General features: G+C 46.6%; 5 protein-coding genes across 5 annotated transcripts; 2 read left to right on the top strand and 3 right to left on the bottom strand.

Moving 5' to 3' along the window:
* Window positions 1-964: 964 nt before the first annotated feature.
* On the top strand, window positions 965-3223 carry TGAM01_v204502 (fatty acid desaturase; the record flags this gene model as incomplete). Its single annotated transcript, XM_024549438.1, has 4 exons — window positions 965-1143; window positions 1486-2170; window positions 2224-2388; window positions 2450-3223. The coding sequence occupies 4 exons, from the start codon at window positions 965-967 to the stop codon at window positions 3221-3223; spliced, it is 1803 nt and encodes a 600-aa protein (XP_024405778.1).
* A 286-nt stretch (window positions 3224-3509) lies between these two features.
* On the bottom strand, window positions 3510-5971 carry TGAM01_v204501 (hypothetical protein; the record flags this gene model as incomplete). The annotated part of the gene is made up of 6 exons (XM_018807741.1): window positions 3510-4032; window positions 4084-4313; window positions 4370-5105; window positions 5158-5607; window positions 5669-5832; window positions 5921-5971. The coding sequence occupies 6 exons, from the start codon at window positions 5969-5971 to the stop codon at window positions 3510-3512; spliced, it is 2154 nt and encodes a 717-aa protein (XP_018659079.1).
* A 959-nt stretch (window positions 5972-6930) lies between these two features.
* Window positions 6931-8141, top strand: TGAM01_v204500 (hypothetical protein; the record flags this gene model as incomplete). Its single annotated transcript, XM_018807740.1, has 2 exons — window positions 6931-7422; window positions 7479-8141. 2 exons carry the CDS (start codon window positions 6931-6933, stop codon window positions 8139-8141), a joined length of 1155 nt encoding a protein of 384 aa, XP_018659078.1.
* Window positions 8142-8511: 370 nt separating this feature from the next.
* On the bottom strand, window positions 8512-9684 carry TGAM01_v204499 (hypothetical protein; the record flags this gene model as incomplete). The annotated part of the gene is made up of 1 exon (XM_018807739.1): window positions 8512-9684. One exon carries the CDS (start codon window positions 9682-9684, stop codon window positions 8512-8514), a length of 1173 nt encoding a protein of 390 aa, XP_018659077.1.
* A 2717-nt stretch (window positions 9685-12401) lies between these two features.
* TGAM01_v204498 (hypothetical protein) lies at window positions 12402-12954 on the bottom strand (the record flags this gene model as incomplete). Its single annotated transcript, XM_018807737.1, has 3 exons — window positions 12402-12410; window positions 12479-12618; window positions 12798-12954. The coding sequence occupies 3 exons, from the start codon at window positions 12952-12954 to the stop codon at window positions 12402-12404; spliced, it is 306 nt and encodes a 101-aa protein (XP_018659075.1).
* Window positions 12955-13746: the final 792 nt, after the last annotated feature.

The raw sequence follows: 13746 nt of genomic DNA, 5'->3' as shown, positions 1-13746 counted from the left end.
TCTAGTGTCTGTTTTTCAATGGACACTAGTTGAATAGAGTGTCACTTTATTGGCGGGTGGTTGATCAGGCGCCGCGCGTGGCGCATAGATTTACTTCCAGAATAACCTATCGTGCTGCTGTTATCAAGTACTAGCTGGAGGATGCGCGTATTAGATCCCCACACAAATCTGAAATGGCGAGGGCCTCGACTCATGTACGACCCTTTGTTTGCCAAACGTACCTGCATGACGCTTACACAGATGCAGACACGTTTGCTGCGAGGGACGTTGTCGTGCTTCATCTCAGCTTCCGTGTGTGTATGTGATACCTGGCAGAGACAAGCCACAAAGACACGGTTGCGATTGCAAGGATGGATTGGAGTATCAGTCAAGTAACACATACAAGTTAGATTGGCCTCCTATCGAAAAGCCAATAGTCCACTTCCGTTTGCACATCAAACCTAGCGTCTGAATATCGCCGTTGGCGTGACGAGCCGAGATCCTCTCTCTCCTTTCCTCGTGGCCAAAGCACCACCATGCTCCATAGTTCTAACCGACGCGCGGCGGAGTGTACCAAACGGCCAACATGATTTCCGTATACCGTTGTTGTGTGGGCAGTGGTCCAATCTCTTTCATCGAGTCGTCCTTTATTTCCTATCCGGGTACTGTAGCTGACCCAAGGTTAAGAAAGAAAAGGAGGTAGGACATGGTCTCAGCGGGTAGGTCCTCCTCAGCGCCTGCACTTTGTACATTTCAGATACCCTCGCTCCTCCTCTCTTGGGGTTTTGCTTCTAACATTTCAATTTCGAATTAAAGCGCTCAATTTCCTCTGCTCTTCAACTCTGCCGGCATTGACGAAAGCTATTCTTCGCAACGAAAACAAGCGCCTGTTCGAATCCAACTATACTCTCGACGATCGATATACATCCTTCACACACCCAGATAACGATCGATATCCTCGATTCGGAAATCACGCTTCTCGACCATGGACCGTGATGAGGTCCTCTCTCAGCGTGTTGTCGAAGGCATGATTGCCGACGGCGACACGATTGTCATCTTCCAAGACTACGTCTTACGACTCAACGGATGGCTCGACAAGCATCCCGGCGGCTCTCTGGTTATTCAGCACATGGTGGGCCGAGACGCGACCGATGAAATCACAGCGTAAATATCCCCTCTGTTTCTCAATTACCCTCTTTTTTTGTTCTTCGCTTCCCATGTGTGCACTCTGCCTGCATGTCAAATACAGCGGCTTGCTATGATGCTGCACCCTTGATGCACTGCGTAAACCAAAAATAGCACTGAGAGCAGAAACCACCGGCTCCATCTTGTTTAAGCTTAAACAGCGTTATACCGTAGCAAGCAAGTGGTGCATCCTGTACGCGGGACGGCACGCGGGGGTTGCCAAGTTTGATCAAGATCCCCAAGGACCACCCACTCACTTAGTCCATCATGCTGCTGATTGGTATACAAGTTGCTGACATGATCTCTTTACCTGTGCTCTAGCTATCATTCAGCTGCCACGCTGCGAACGATGAAAGGCTACCGGATTGGTCGGAAACCGACGGGTCCATGGCTAAATAAGACTCCTCCAGTCAGGGGCGGCATCTTTCGACCATACAGCCTCCACAATGAGCCGGAGATTCCGGACTCGTCAATCTGGATCTCAGAACCGGAAAGCCTTTCAGACGATGCCGACAATGATTCGTCCGACGATCTTCTTAGCGACCGCCTAAGCTCCTCATACACACCTGCGTCTCTGTCTCCATGCAGCACCCCTAGCTTGGACGGCGTTGACGCACCAAATGCCGGCATCCCTCGTCTAAGTTTGGGAAAAGGTCTTAGTCTTCGCAAACGCATAGCTTCATCTGCCTCATCTACTACTAGTGCTGCTACTCCGCCGACCAAATGCCCTGTCCAATACACGGATTGGGCCGTGCAGCAAGGGGTCGATAAGGGCGTGCGCGACTACCCGTCTGTAGATCCCGCGGTGCAGCAAGGTATCGTCGACAGGTACCGAGCATTACATCAGCAGATCCACGATGAAGGGCTTTACAGCTGCCGGTATATCGAATATGGCAAAGAAATGATTCGATATACGAGTCTGTTTATTGGCTTTCTCACTGCTTTGTACTTTGAGTGGTACATGACTTCAGCTGTTATGCTGGGGCTCTTCTGGGTTAGCATTGCTGTGTGTCTTCAGCCAAAGAGAATATGCTAACATAATGTTTCACCGACTTCTAGCATCAAATCATGTTCACTGCTCATGATGCTGGCCATCTAGCCATTACTCAGACATTTGCCGTCGACACGCTCATCGGCATGTTCGTCGCTGACTTTTGCTGTGGCCTGTCCATTGGGTGGTGGAAGAGCAGTCACAATGTCCATCATCTCATCACCAATCAACCAGTAAGTCGTTGATGGCTCTTCCCTTCCGCTTCACAGATGAATGATCACAGATGAATGATAGACTAATCTTGTAACTCAGGAGCATGATCCCGACATTCAGAATGTTCCTCTTTTCGCCACCTGCCCTTCCTTCTTTCGATCACTTCGTTCCACCTACTACAACAATTTTGTCTTCGTCTGGGATGCTGCTGCTGATTTCATTGTTCAATACCAAAAGTATATATACTATCCCATCATGGCCCTCGCCCGCTTCAACCTCTACCTTCTCTCGTGGCTACACCTGCTATCCGGCAAATCATCTTCGCTGGGATCTACCAAGGCATGGTGGATTCGGCCGACCGAAATCGCATTCTGTAGCTGCTACTGGTTCTTGTTTGGGTACTGCCTTGTTTGGCGCTCACTCCCGACTTGGACTATTCGGGTGGCCTTTGTTCTAGTATCGCACATCGTCACCATGCCTTTGCATGTCCAGATTACTCTGTCGCACTGGGGTATGTCGACATCAGACCTAGGCGAGTCCGAGTCATTTGCCCAACGCCAGCTACGAACCACCATGGATGTGGACTGCCCTGCCTGGCTTGACTTTATTCATGGCGGCCTGCAGTTTCAAGCTGTCCATCATTTGTTCCCACGAGTTCCAAGGCACAATCTCCGAAGAGTACAGACTCTCGTCAAGGAATTCTGTCAAGACACTAGTGTTCCCTATTCTATTTTGGGCTTTGTTGACGGTAACCACAAAGTTATTGGCCGCCTTGACGAAGTGAGCGAACAGCTCAAGATGATGCTGGACTGCCAAAAGCATATGGCTGAGACAGGGGAGAGCGGACTACACTGAGATGTCGTCACGCACCCAGTCCTGTTATGCATGTCTTTACTTCATTCTTGTCGTTTTTAGAGGGAGGTTAGAAAGGCGTTATGGTAACTTGGAATTATTAGAGGTATTGCTAGAGGCGGAACGTGGACTAGAATCTCTTAGATCTCAGCGTGGGTCATACGTTATATACACCGGTTATAACGTTCTTCTATATTTTATGTCTACATGAGCATAATAAGAAAATAATCTGCTTCAGGAGTATTAATGGATCGTTAATGATATGCAGTGTCTCGGATGTCATGTTGTACTAGTCTTGATAGTATTGAGAGTCCCAAGAGAACCAATCCAGTGTGCTTTCAAATGATCGTTTACGTGTACGATGTGGAGCGTCATCAGACTCCAAACACCCCAATATGTTTTCAATATCAATATTGTCAAACCCCGGCTGTGCAACACTATCCTGATCATTGATATAGGCCATGAAGGCGTCAGTATACGACTCAAAGTCAATCCCCCTTGACAGGATATCCATCTCTTGGACAGGAGTGTCCTCTGAACTTGCGGTTGCTATAGTTGACTCAGTACCTTGAACATTTGAATTCGCATACTCCTTTGATGTGATGAAGCAAGCTAACTTGTAGAACACGAGAGCCGTTCTTTCCAATTTAGAGGAGGCTTCGGGAAGGGATCCGAGCCGTTTCATACTGTTGAAATAAGTGGCGGTCCGATTTAGCAGTTCAAGGTCTTGGTGCACGGTGGGTGATGAGGGATGCTTTATGATGTAGCCGAAAATTGTAAAGAATGGCGTGTATGGGTAGTATAATAACTGCCTACGAAATTGTCAGGCCCGGCAATCTTGGAATTGATTTGATAGCACACACCACACTAGCCCATTATACACGTGGGTTGAGTTAGATACTAGACCAGGGAGTAGTTCAATAGCATCTCGAGCAGCTTGTATACGGAGCTCTTTATTATTTTCGTCTTTGCGTAGTAGCAGGATTAGGATGTGAAGATACTGGAATCTCATGACACGGATACCAATCATCATTTCTTGAAGCTGATTGACTGTTGAGTTGGCCGATTCTGTATCGATGGCTTTCAATAGGAGCTGTTTGTCAATTTAGGATTGAAGCCTCTGCCTTAAATAGTGGGAAGGATACTAACCTCGTTGGTAACCAAGTCCCACGATTGCAGCTGGGCGATCAAAGTTTGATAGACAATCAGTTTTGCGGGGTTTGCTAGAAAATCCAGCACAGCTCCAGTCATTCTTGCTAATAGCATTCCCTGGATGAAGTAATGGGCGCCAAATGTTGAGGTAATAGGTCCATCCTCTGTTTGTATAGGCTCTTTTCGATGCGGATGGTACTTTAAGAGATACTGGAAATCAGGTAGAGGCACATTTTCGTAGATGGCGGTTGGAAGCAACATGGGTCGGCCAAATGCTAAGGAACAAGATTTATCCACAGAAAAGAGCGACCAAAAGAGTGTCAATCGACGTTGTCGCCGTTCATAGCTATCGCCTTTAAGGTTATGCAATCCGACTGCTTGAGCTTGGCGACAGGCATGGCCTACGAGCATCCACGATAGATTGGGCGAAGCATATTGTTCGCCGTGGCACCCTAGCAACATGAGTGCCTGGATATTTGTCTCACTGGGCTCTAGGAATATTCTAAAGTCGTTTAGTGCCAGGTTTGTATTCTTCTTGAGGTTTTCGACGATATCTGCTTGCGAAGCGTCGTGTTGTAGGAGGCTGAGGAGGATGAAGTTGATGTAGACGATCCAAGCGCGTTGAGATAAGGTAGCTGGATTGAATATGGCATTTAAGAGAGTTTCTTCGGATGGTGTGATGAATAAGACTTCGGCGAGCTGCACGTTTTGGAGAAAGTCTGATATCGTTAGCCTTGTCATCTGATAACTGGAGGTAAAGTAGGGCAGACATGCAACTTATTAACCTGTATCCGATGGGCTTTGAAGGTATGGAATAACCGTTAATGAGCTCAAAAGATGCTGTGTCATTGTAAGGTGGTTGAAGAGTAATTGTAGTCAGGGATTTAGAAAGATCTTGCAGTGCAATGGAGGCTGCTTGGTGCTCGGGGAGCTGCTCAGGTACTGATTGACTCTTGATCGACTCTAAATGCCTAGATGCTTCACTCAAATAGGCGAATGAATGTGAGTCATCCAAGGTAAGCTCGGGGCTATCGGCTGGTGGCTGGTAGGTTGACGCAGCCTCATGATCTGATCTTGTCGGGATTGAAGGGGTTTCGGAATCCGCATTCTTGGTGAGAGAGGTATTGATTGTTTCGGAGAGAGTCTCCAAGGCTTTCTCAACACGAGATAGACGCTGGTCGACACCTTTGGAGTATTGAAGGGGTGTGCTTGCTGCTAACTTTGCTGGCTCATTTCTATCGCGTGCAGTGCAGTTAGGACTCAAGTCAACTCTGAGAACCCGTTGCAGTGACATACACGGAACATTTCTTGTCAGATTGTGCGATTGGATTTTGCCTGTGATAGACGCATTCGCCGGGCCAAGGGCGGCATGCTGCACATTTAGGAAGCTCCCTTGAGCATCTTCTCTGATTAGCAATCTTGGCAGAACATGCAGCTTGGTAAACCAACTTGATCTTCTTCTGCCGACAGTGAGTGCACTGTAGATGGATGGGCATCAGCTACAAGGAACGATCGCGGCCATTATGGCACATGTCAAATGCGACGTACCGCAAATCGTGCTAGTCCTGCATTTTTGGTAACCGGCATATTCTCGCTCATGATGACATAGGAAGTTTGGACGAAGCTGTGTTCCTCCGGTGATTCCAAGACAATGGAGAGTTAAGCCAACCATGTGTCAGTAACGAATTCCGGCTCCGAGACCTTTCATTGGCTGCGTCCGGAGTTTATTTTGCTTCTCTCTTACATAAGTCCGGGCTCGTCCAATCAGCGTTTAGGGTGGCATAGACTTGTTGCAAATGAGATGATTTCTAACAACCTCCTTTGTTGAAAATGCATGAAACTACACCGCTAGATATTCATCCTGTGCAAAATGATAGATAGTAGATTATGCGTATTGATGCCACAACCACTAGGTATCAGTAACAGCTAGATTCTGGGCAACGGTGATGATGGTGATGGTAGACTACATCCACAAGCAGATTTCAGGTTAGCCGCGACCAACAATTTACCAAAGGCTTTATAGTATCAATCAGCCCGCGAAACATCGTTTGCTAAATCGTTTGCTAAAATATAAAGAAATATTGGGCATCTTTATTATTAACTATTAAACTTTTGTTTCTAGCATTGTAGACATTTCCCTACTCATCAATCTCAGCATCGATAGCAGTATAAATGCCGTTTATGGATAGCTTGGCCCGATAAACCTCCATGCATATCTTACCGGGAACACGGTATTCATCAGATCCCCGACCCCTATTCTTAGAGCATCAATCTTGGCATATAATTCTCCGCATTATCTTTGGAGCTGTAGCCCGGGCTATACGGAGTGCCAGCGTGGGGCTATCTGCGACGTGGAACGCATCCGAAGATGCATCGTCTTATTGGCCGGAGCTGGAACAAGATTTCCGAGGCTCGAGCTGCGGCTCACAAGGAAAAGTATATATCTACTATTGAACCGTTTGTAAATGGCAAACACTCTCTACACACTTCAATATTCTCTATATATTCCATTCTTTACTCTGCAGCCTAGTCTCAGCATCTTCTACACCATTATTATCATGTCAGTCCCGACAATTGCTATTCTTGGAGGTGGTCCCAGCGGCCTTGCTCTCGCTCGGCTGCTGGAGTGCAACAAAATAGATTATGTTGTTTACGAGCGCGATGCCTCCTCCTTGATGGAAGGCCAAGGTGGTTCGCTCGATATCCACGGAACAACTGGTCAACAGGTCCTGAAAGAAGCCGGTCTGCATGACGAGTTCAAAAAGTATGCGCGCTGGGAAGCGTCAAAGACAATCATCCAGGACAAGAACGGCACAACCCATCTCGTTTCTGGAGAAGATCAAGACGAACCGGAAATCGACCGTGCCACGTTGCGCAAGATTCTTGTCGAGGCTATCCCTCCAAGCAAGATTCGATGGGATCATGCTGTCAAAAGCGTCGAAAAGCTTGGCAATGGGGATATAGCGATCAACTTTGTCAACGGCACTTCTGCCAGCGGCTTCAAGCTGGTTGTTGGTGCAGATGGCGCGTGGAGCAAAGCAAGACACTTGGTAAGCGAGAAGAGCTGCTAGATGTTTATATAATTTGAAAGCTAACTATGAATCAGCTCACTTCTGCGAAGCCACAATATTCTGGCAAGCATTATATTGAAGGAAAAATCTCCACCTCGAATCCGTATCATCCCACTGTAAATGAAAAATTCGGTGCCGCAAGTCTCATCGCTTTGGGAGAAGGCAAACAGCTTTCGGTTGCACAGCAGGGAGATGGATCTTATCGTATCTACCTCGGTTTGGTTGTCCCGGAGGATTTTGCTAAAAGCGTCGTGGACCTCTCCAAGTCAGATGGAGATGCTGCTCGCAGTTTCTTTATAACCAACGCTGACTTCTACGGAACCTGGGGCTCTGAGCTCAAAGACATTATTGCAAACTCACAAGGCGCTTTCAAGGCTTGGCCGCTGTATCACCTTCCATCCAGTGCGCTAAGCTGGAACCATGTTCCAGGCGTAGCCCTCATCGGAGATGCTGCTCACCTGTCTACCCCATTCGTGGGAGAGGGAGTCAACTGCTCGATGTTCGACTCTCTGGTGCTGGCTAGAAAGATCGTGGAGCACGGTGTGGGAAATCTAGACGCGGCAGTGGAGGCATATGAAAAAGACATGTTTGAGCGCGGAAAGGATTTGATCGAGAGAAGCAACGGGAGTGCCAGCCTCCTATTTGCGCAGGATGCCCCGAAGCCACTGCTGGATGTCATTGCAATGTCACAAGCGTGATTAGTGCCAGCTCGATCGATCTGCAGCAGATTGACAGAGTCGGTTCCATAGAGACTCGTTTGCTATTAACATACGCTCTTGGGCAAACGGTTACACATTCGTCCCTACTGATCGATTAAGATTCGTTAGCTAGACTGATTACTTGTTTTGAAGTGACTGAGAGCTTCACGCAATTGTAAAATTCAGATCTAAATTGCTTTATTTATTTTTTACATTGTTATTTATAAAATACAATACTCATTCATTCGTTAGTTTGGTATCTATGTGCGCTTTTATCTGGTACAAGTTGCTAACTAGTCTTCGACTTTTTTCTCGACCTCTTTCTCCATCTCAATTTGTGTAGAGAATTTCGCTCATGTTCTCATCCTTCTTACAAAATCTTTACTACCTTTTCGTTCTTATCTCGTATCACTGCAGCATAGGACCAATCGTCATTATCCCTTATTATGGACACCTTTACATCTCTTTGTCCAGCCACCCCTGAACCGTCCTCTGCCTCTTCCATCTGTCCTGGCTCTTGCAAATCCGCTTGGTCGTCTGAACTCGTTGTAGGCGAGCTTTCAATCTTATCTTTTCTGTATATCGTCGTCATGAGTCCATCAATTGTGAGTCTCGCTTTAATGCCCGCTGACTCGCTGGGATGCGTCAAAATGATGGCAGCGATCGCAAATAGCACAACGCCCAAGACGTAGACGAGTTTAAAAATGATCAAAAGATAAAAGGGAATAGTCGGTACCCGTGTGAGCAACAAGGTTGAGCGAGATTGCTCAAGGAGATTTGCCCGGCTACTTATGGCGCCGATCGATAGCGACAATGCAATATGGGCGACATAGTTTGCGGTTATCGTTGAAATCTCGGCAGAGCTGTTGCTGACACTTGCCAAGTTTGTGGCAACTTGCATCAGATCGTTTGCATGCTGATCGGACAAAGGAGCGGAGAGAATACCGCCCATGGTATTATTCACAAGCGTAGTGTTGAGGCTGGTTACAGAGCCGTTGACCCAAGTATACGTAGCCTCGTAAAATGTCGCGGAGCAGTTAAGGATCCAATTGTATACGTTAGGAATATTAGAGCTAGCAGTAATCCCTTTGTCGGCCATCAAAGCACTGGAATCAATTTGTACTCTTGTAGCCCAAGCCGCAAAATATACTGTATTCTGGAAACTGAAGCGGGTGGTCTTGGTCAAGCTTGCGTCGGTGAATAATCTTGCGCCCGACGGGTTATAAAATATTTGTGCATCGTCTGGGTTGTTGTCAGGTTCGTTGAAATCACCCACAAGTGCGCTCGTGCAGTTGTAATCCGAGTTCCCAGCTTCAATGTTGGTGTTTTGTACGCACTCGTATGTTATCGACTGGCACTGAGCGGACGCTGCGAAAGTGTTGGCTTTGTAATCGAGGCCTGATGATACTGCTGCTGCATCTGCGAGATACAAGATCGTCTGCGATGGGCTTGCTGAGAATTGGTTCACAACGTTGGTGGTGGAGACGTTGTTTGCGATTTGGAAGCCCTCGCTACTGGATTCAAGGATGCTTTGCATCTGCATGATTCCAATATTACATGGCCTACCATCATCGGCGTCTTTTATGCATTTGCTTGAGTCATTTAGTCCGCGACTAAATGAGTGGGCGGGAGGACTGATGACTTGTATTTGCGTTTGTTCTTTTGGGACAACGACAATGCCGAACCACGTATCGATAGCGGGAATTATAAAACTGATGAATGGTAAATAATGCGTACACAGATATTATATCAAAGTGTTTAATGTGGATATAATACGTACCCCAAGAGTGTTGTGACAGTAAGGGTGATAACAACGGCCAACAGAGGACCGTTAAATCTGTTACCCTTCTTCACTCTATAGCATATAGAATCCCAAGTGCCCTGTCAACCACTGAGAAGCAGTCCTAGCATAATGGACATTTGCTTTGGCGTCAGCAGTTTAGCATCTTGTTCGTTTTGTGTTATCTTATGTATGGTGTTCGCAGCGAAAAAGGCGGCTATTCCAGTGACAGCGCTCGAAAGATATGGAATGAACTTTCCAGTCACAGAAGCAATGGTGGTGAGAGATGACGGATTGAAGTCGATATAGTATGCGTTCGAACCTCCTGTTTGCACCAGACTATCGAAGTCGCTCGACGGCGCAGTATTGTTGCCAGAGGGAGAAGCTTGTAGTTCCGGTAAGCCTTTGTTGATAATTACGCGGTGTTTCAAGGTCAAGCCGAGAAGAACTCCAGTGACAGACAATACGAGTAGGCTAGGTATCGCTGCTGCAAGAATGATAGATGTGTAAGCGCCGGTGTGATGCTTTTCATCTTCTTTCTCCGTGACTGCCACTTCGGCCTTTTGTAGGTTGGAAGAATAAGTAGAGTATTTGGGTTTAGCCATTTTGATGAGGTTATCAAGGCAGGTCAAATGAAGCAAAAGAGAGAGAAAAAGAGAAATTTGCTTGCCAAAAAAAGAAGACCGCTAGACATCGGCGGCTTCTGGGCCTCAAGTATGTTTCTCATGTATCTTTAGGCAATTTGTGCTACCCCAGCATGGTGCTCTCTAGCGCTACGTGGGCGGCTGAGAAGGAAGCCTTGGGAGCAGGGAATGCGATCCAACAGCCAACTCGGCTAAGCCTCAGAGGCCCCCAAACCAAGGCCCCTTGCATCCAGCATGGATATATATAGAGGGAACGGCACTTATAGTCAAACTAAGAGGCGGGGCAACGACATCCTACCACGCCACCGATGAACAAGTTATAGAATCAATATAGACAAGCCGGTTGAGCTAATCAAGAGCATCAGATTTATGTTGTGAAGCCGATCCTACGCTCTGGTGGCACCAGGGCCTTGCCACGTAATACGAGGAGGATTTTCAGGCTATAGTTGAGGGCACAAGGGAGCATATGACAGGAAACGCTACATAGAATCTAAAGACCATGGGTTAGGCTATTGTTCTGTCGCAGATGAGGCTCTTATCTCGCGCTTATATGGAGCCTCCTCACTTTGTTGTTAATCTGAAACATTCATGTCAGCTGTTGCGCTGCCAGTAGCCTTTCAGATGTCGGGCTTTTGGCTCCTACACATCGCATCTTTTTGGTATGCACGTAGCGTCCACACCAATCGCGCTGTCGGGCAGTTGACTACCGAATGATACTGTACCAGCACCAAAAGACGATCAGAAATGGCTGCTATTATTATAGCTTCTTGATACACTCAGTACTCTTGTAGTATTACTAGTCTGAAATAGCTTGAATCCCCATTTCCTGCATTCCAAGCGGAATTGAATCCTTTACTCCAACCTCATACCGTTTCTCGGGAGAATTGCGACAGCGTTGTGTTGTAAGCATAGCATTTGCCGTTCACTGCCTATTTACCGTCCGCGCAACATATTTTGTTGCTTACAGCACCGCTGCCACCAATCAATACGCTAACATTGATCATGCATGCATTGCGAATTCTTTCCTATGCAAATCGTTCTCCCACGCATAGAGTAGTTGACTTATTGACACATTTGCCGTTTATGCCATTTTGGTCTTGACGACAGAAGAGCGTTGCTTCATTGTTGTCGATGATGCACGGTGAGTTGTCGCCAAAAACAGGCCGTTTCATCTGGGGGGACAGCGCAGAGCCCCTACTGAACATTGAGAAGTGCTTACATGATCGCTAGCACGATTCTAGGCTCTGGATGCCGTAGCAGCTTCCAATGTGGTTAATGCAAGCAGGATACCCAGCAGAGAAATTGATCTCATGTTGAACAAGTGCGAATGTAATTTTTTTCCTAAATCGAAATGATTCGTATAACACAGATATCCTTGCCAAGTCTCATTCAAGTGCAAGCCCGCTATTTCTCTTAGACGCCAAGCGTTCACGTGTGTTCCATCGGATTATCGGTTGGCTTGCAGCCATGTGAGCCATCAGTCGATATTTGACGTATGCTGCGTCGTATACCCACGACTTTGGTCATATGAGATATGAAGATGGTGTTATGGCAACCAGAGTTTTTAATCGACAGGGTTTAAAAAGCTCTAGCTACGACGCTGCTACAGCTGATAGATACTGATATCACACTTCTAGGTAATACATATTGCACCTATCTCGGAGCCGACATAGAAGAGGATTGATATGGCGTACGCGCGTGTAGAGGCGCTTCAAATCGCTTTATTTATTATTTTTTGGGCTTTTGGCCTTATCTTTGACACTGTAGTGCCTTGTCTACCGCCATTAGGTAGATAGTCTGATCGACCTTGAGCCCATCTCTCTTTAATAGTTGTATCTAGACAAACTATACACAAAATGTTAGTCAATATTGGTTCTAAGGAGGTTTAAGGCTTATATAAAAGGAAGACTCACAACCAATTCGCCGTTCTCGTTAGCAATACGATCGCTCAGTTCAATGCCCTGGCGTTCCCGGTACCCTCCGTCACGCATAGGCAGCTCAGCGGTCAAGAGAGTGCCCTCCAGACGAATATCGTTGGCTGAATCAGAGAAGTCTAAGAAAATACTAATCAGCAATTGTCTATACTCAAATTCCTTATGAAGAGCAGCATATAATAAGGCAAGACGCTATTAAGATAAAAAGCATTCTTAAAATGAGGGGCATCGTAAATATATCGAAAGTGGTGTGATAATTGAATAGCAACAAAAGAGGGCAGGGAAGGACAATACGTACTGACGCCATCCCACATAAACCAGCCATCTTCATTGCCGATGAATCTGTCCAGGTCAATTCTGGACTCGACCCAGTTTCCTTCTCTGTCACAGACGTTGGCGAAGAGAATGTGGCCATCCTCCAGAAAGATATCTCGTGATGAAGCTTGGAAAGACATTGCGCTATAAGAATATGCAAACAAATAAAAGACGTAAAAGGCTCGTGTATGGCTTTGAGTGTTATAGAAAGACGTCAAAACAGACAATGGTACGAATATACATGATATTTATATCTTCCAAGGCAGAGTCCACACATATATGCAGGGAAAAGGAGGCGGCTGTGTAGGTGTGAATATGCCTTATTACCCCGCTCAGCTCATGCAATAACCCCGCCTTGTTGAAATGCCGTGAATTTGATACCCAACACCATGGACGATCTCAGCTAGAGGGGCATGGAATTGTTCATTAAGCATGTGAAGTATGGATAAAGGGTTTAGTCTGCTGTCTAATAAATAGTCTAATTAGGAGCTGCTGGGTATTAACGGCAGAGAAATCTCATTCTTAGTGCTTGATAGCGCCGCCATTTCAGCCTCAGCCGCCTGGCCACAGCCATGTGGATTCGAATCACCCAAGGGCCTACGATGGTCTGGATCGGGAGCTAAATTGGCTGATGCGGAATATGGCTAAGGGCCTGTCACTGTTTGGCATCTGAGCATATGGAAAAAGAGTGGCTGGGCCAGAGATCATCCAACTCCACGGCACCATACGTCAAAATGTCGGTATGCGATTCAGTCACGGCGCCTCTGGCTGACAAACCAGCGATATGCGCGATATATAGACTGTAAGTACGATCAATTGATCTTTTTTATAGTACGGTATAATTACAAGGAACACATTTTCCCATTCTTGAGCTTAATACAGCCAATTTTGAGTCAATGGTGGATTGGTTCTCTATAATCGCCATCATATCA

The sequence above is a fragment of the Trichoderma gamsii genome, assembly GCF_001481775.2.
Source record: "Trichoderma gamsii strain T6085 chromosome Unknown Scaffold_13.2, whole genome shotgun sequence".
Lineage (NCBI taxonomy): Eukaryota > Fungi > Ascomycota > Sordariomycetes > Hypocreales > Hypocreaceae > Trichoderma > Trichoderma gamsii.
This window is presented reverse-complemented; position numbering and strand designations above follow the sequence as displayed.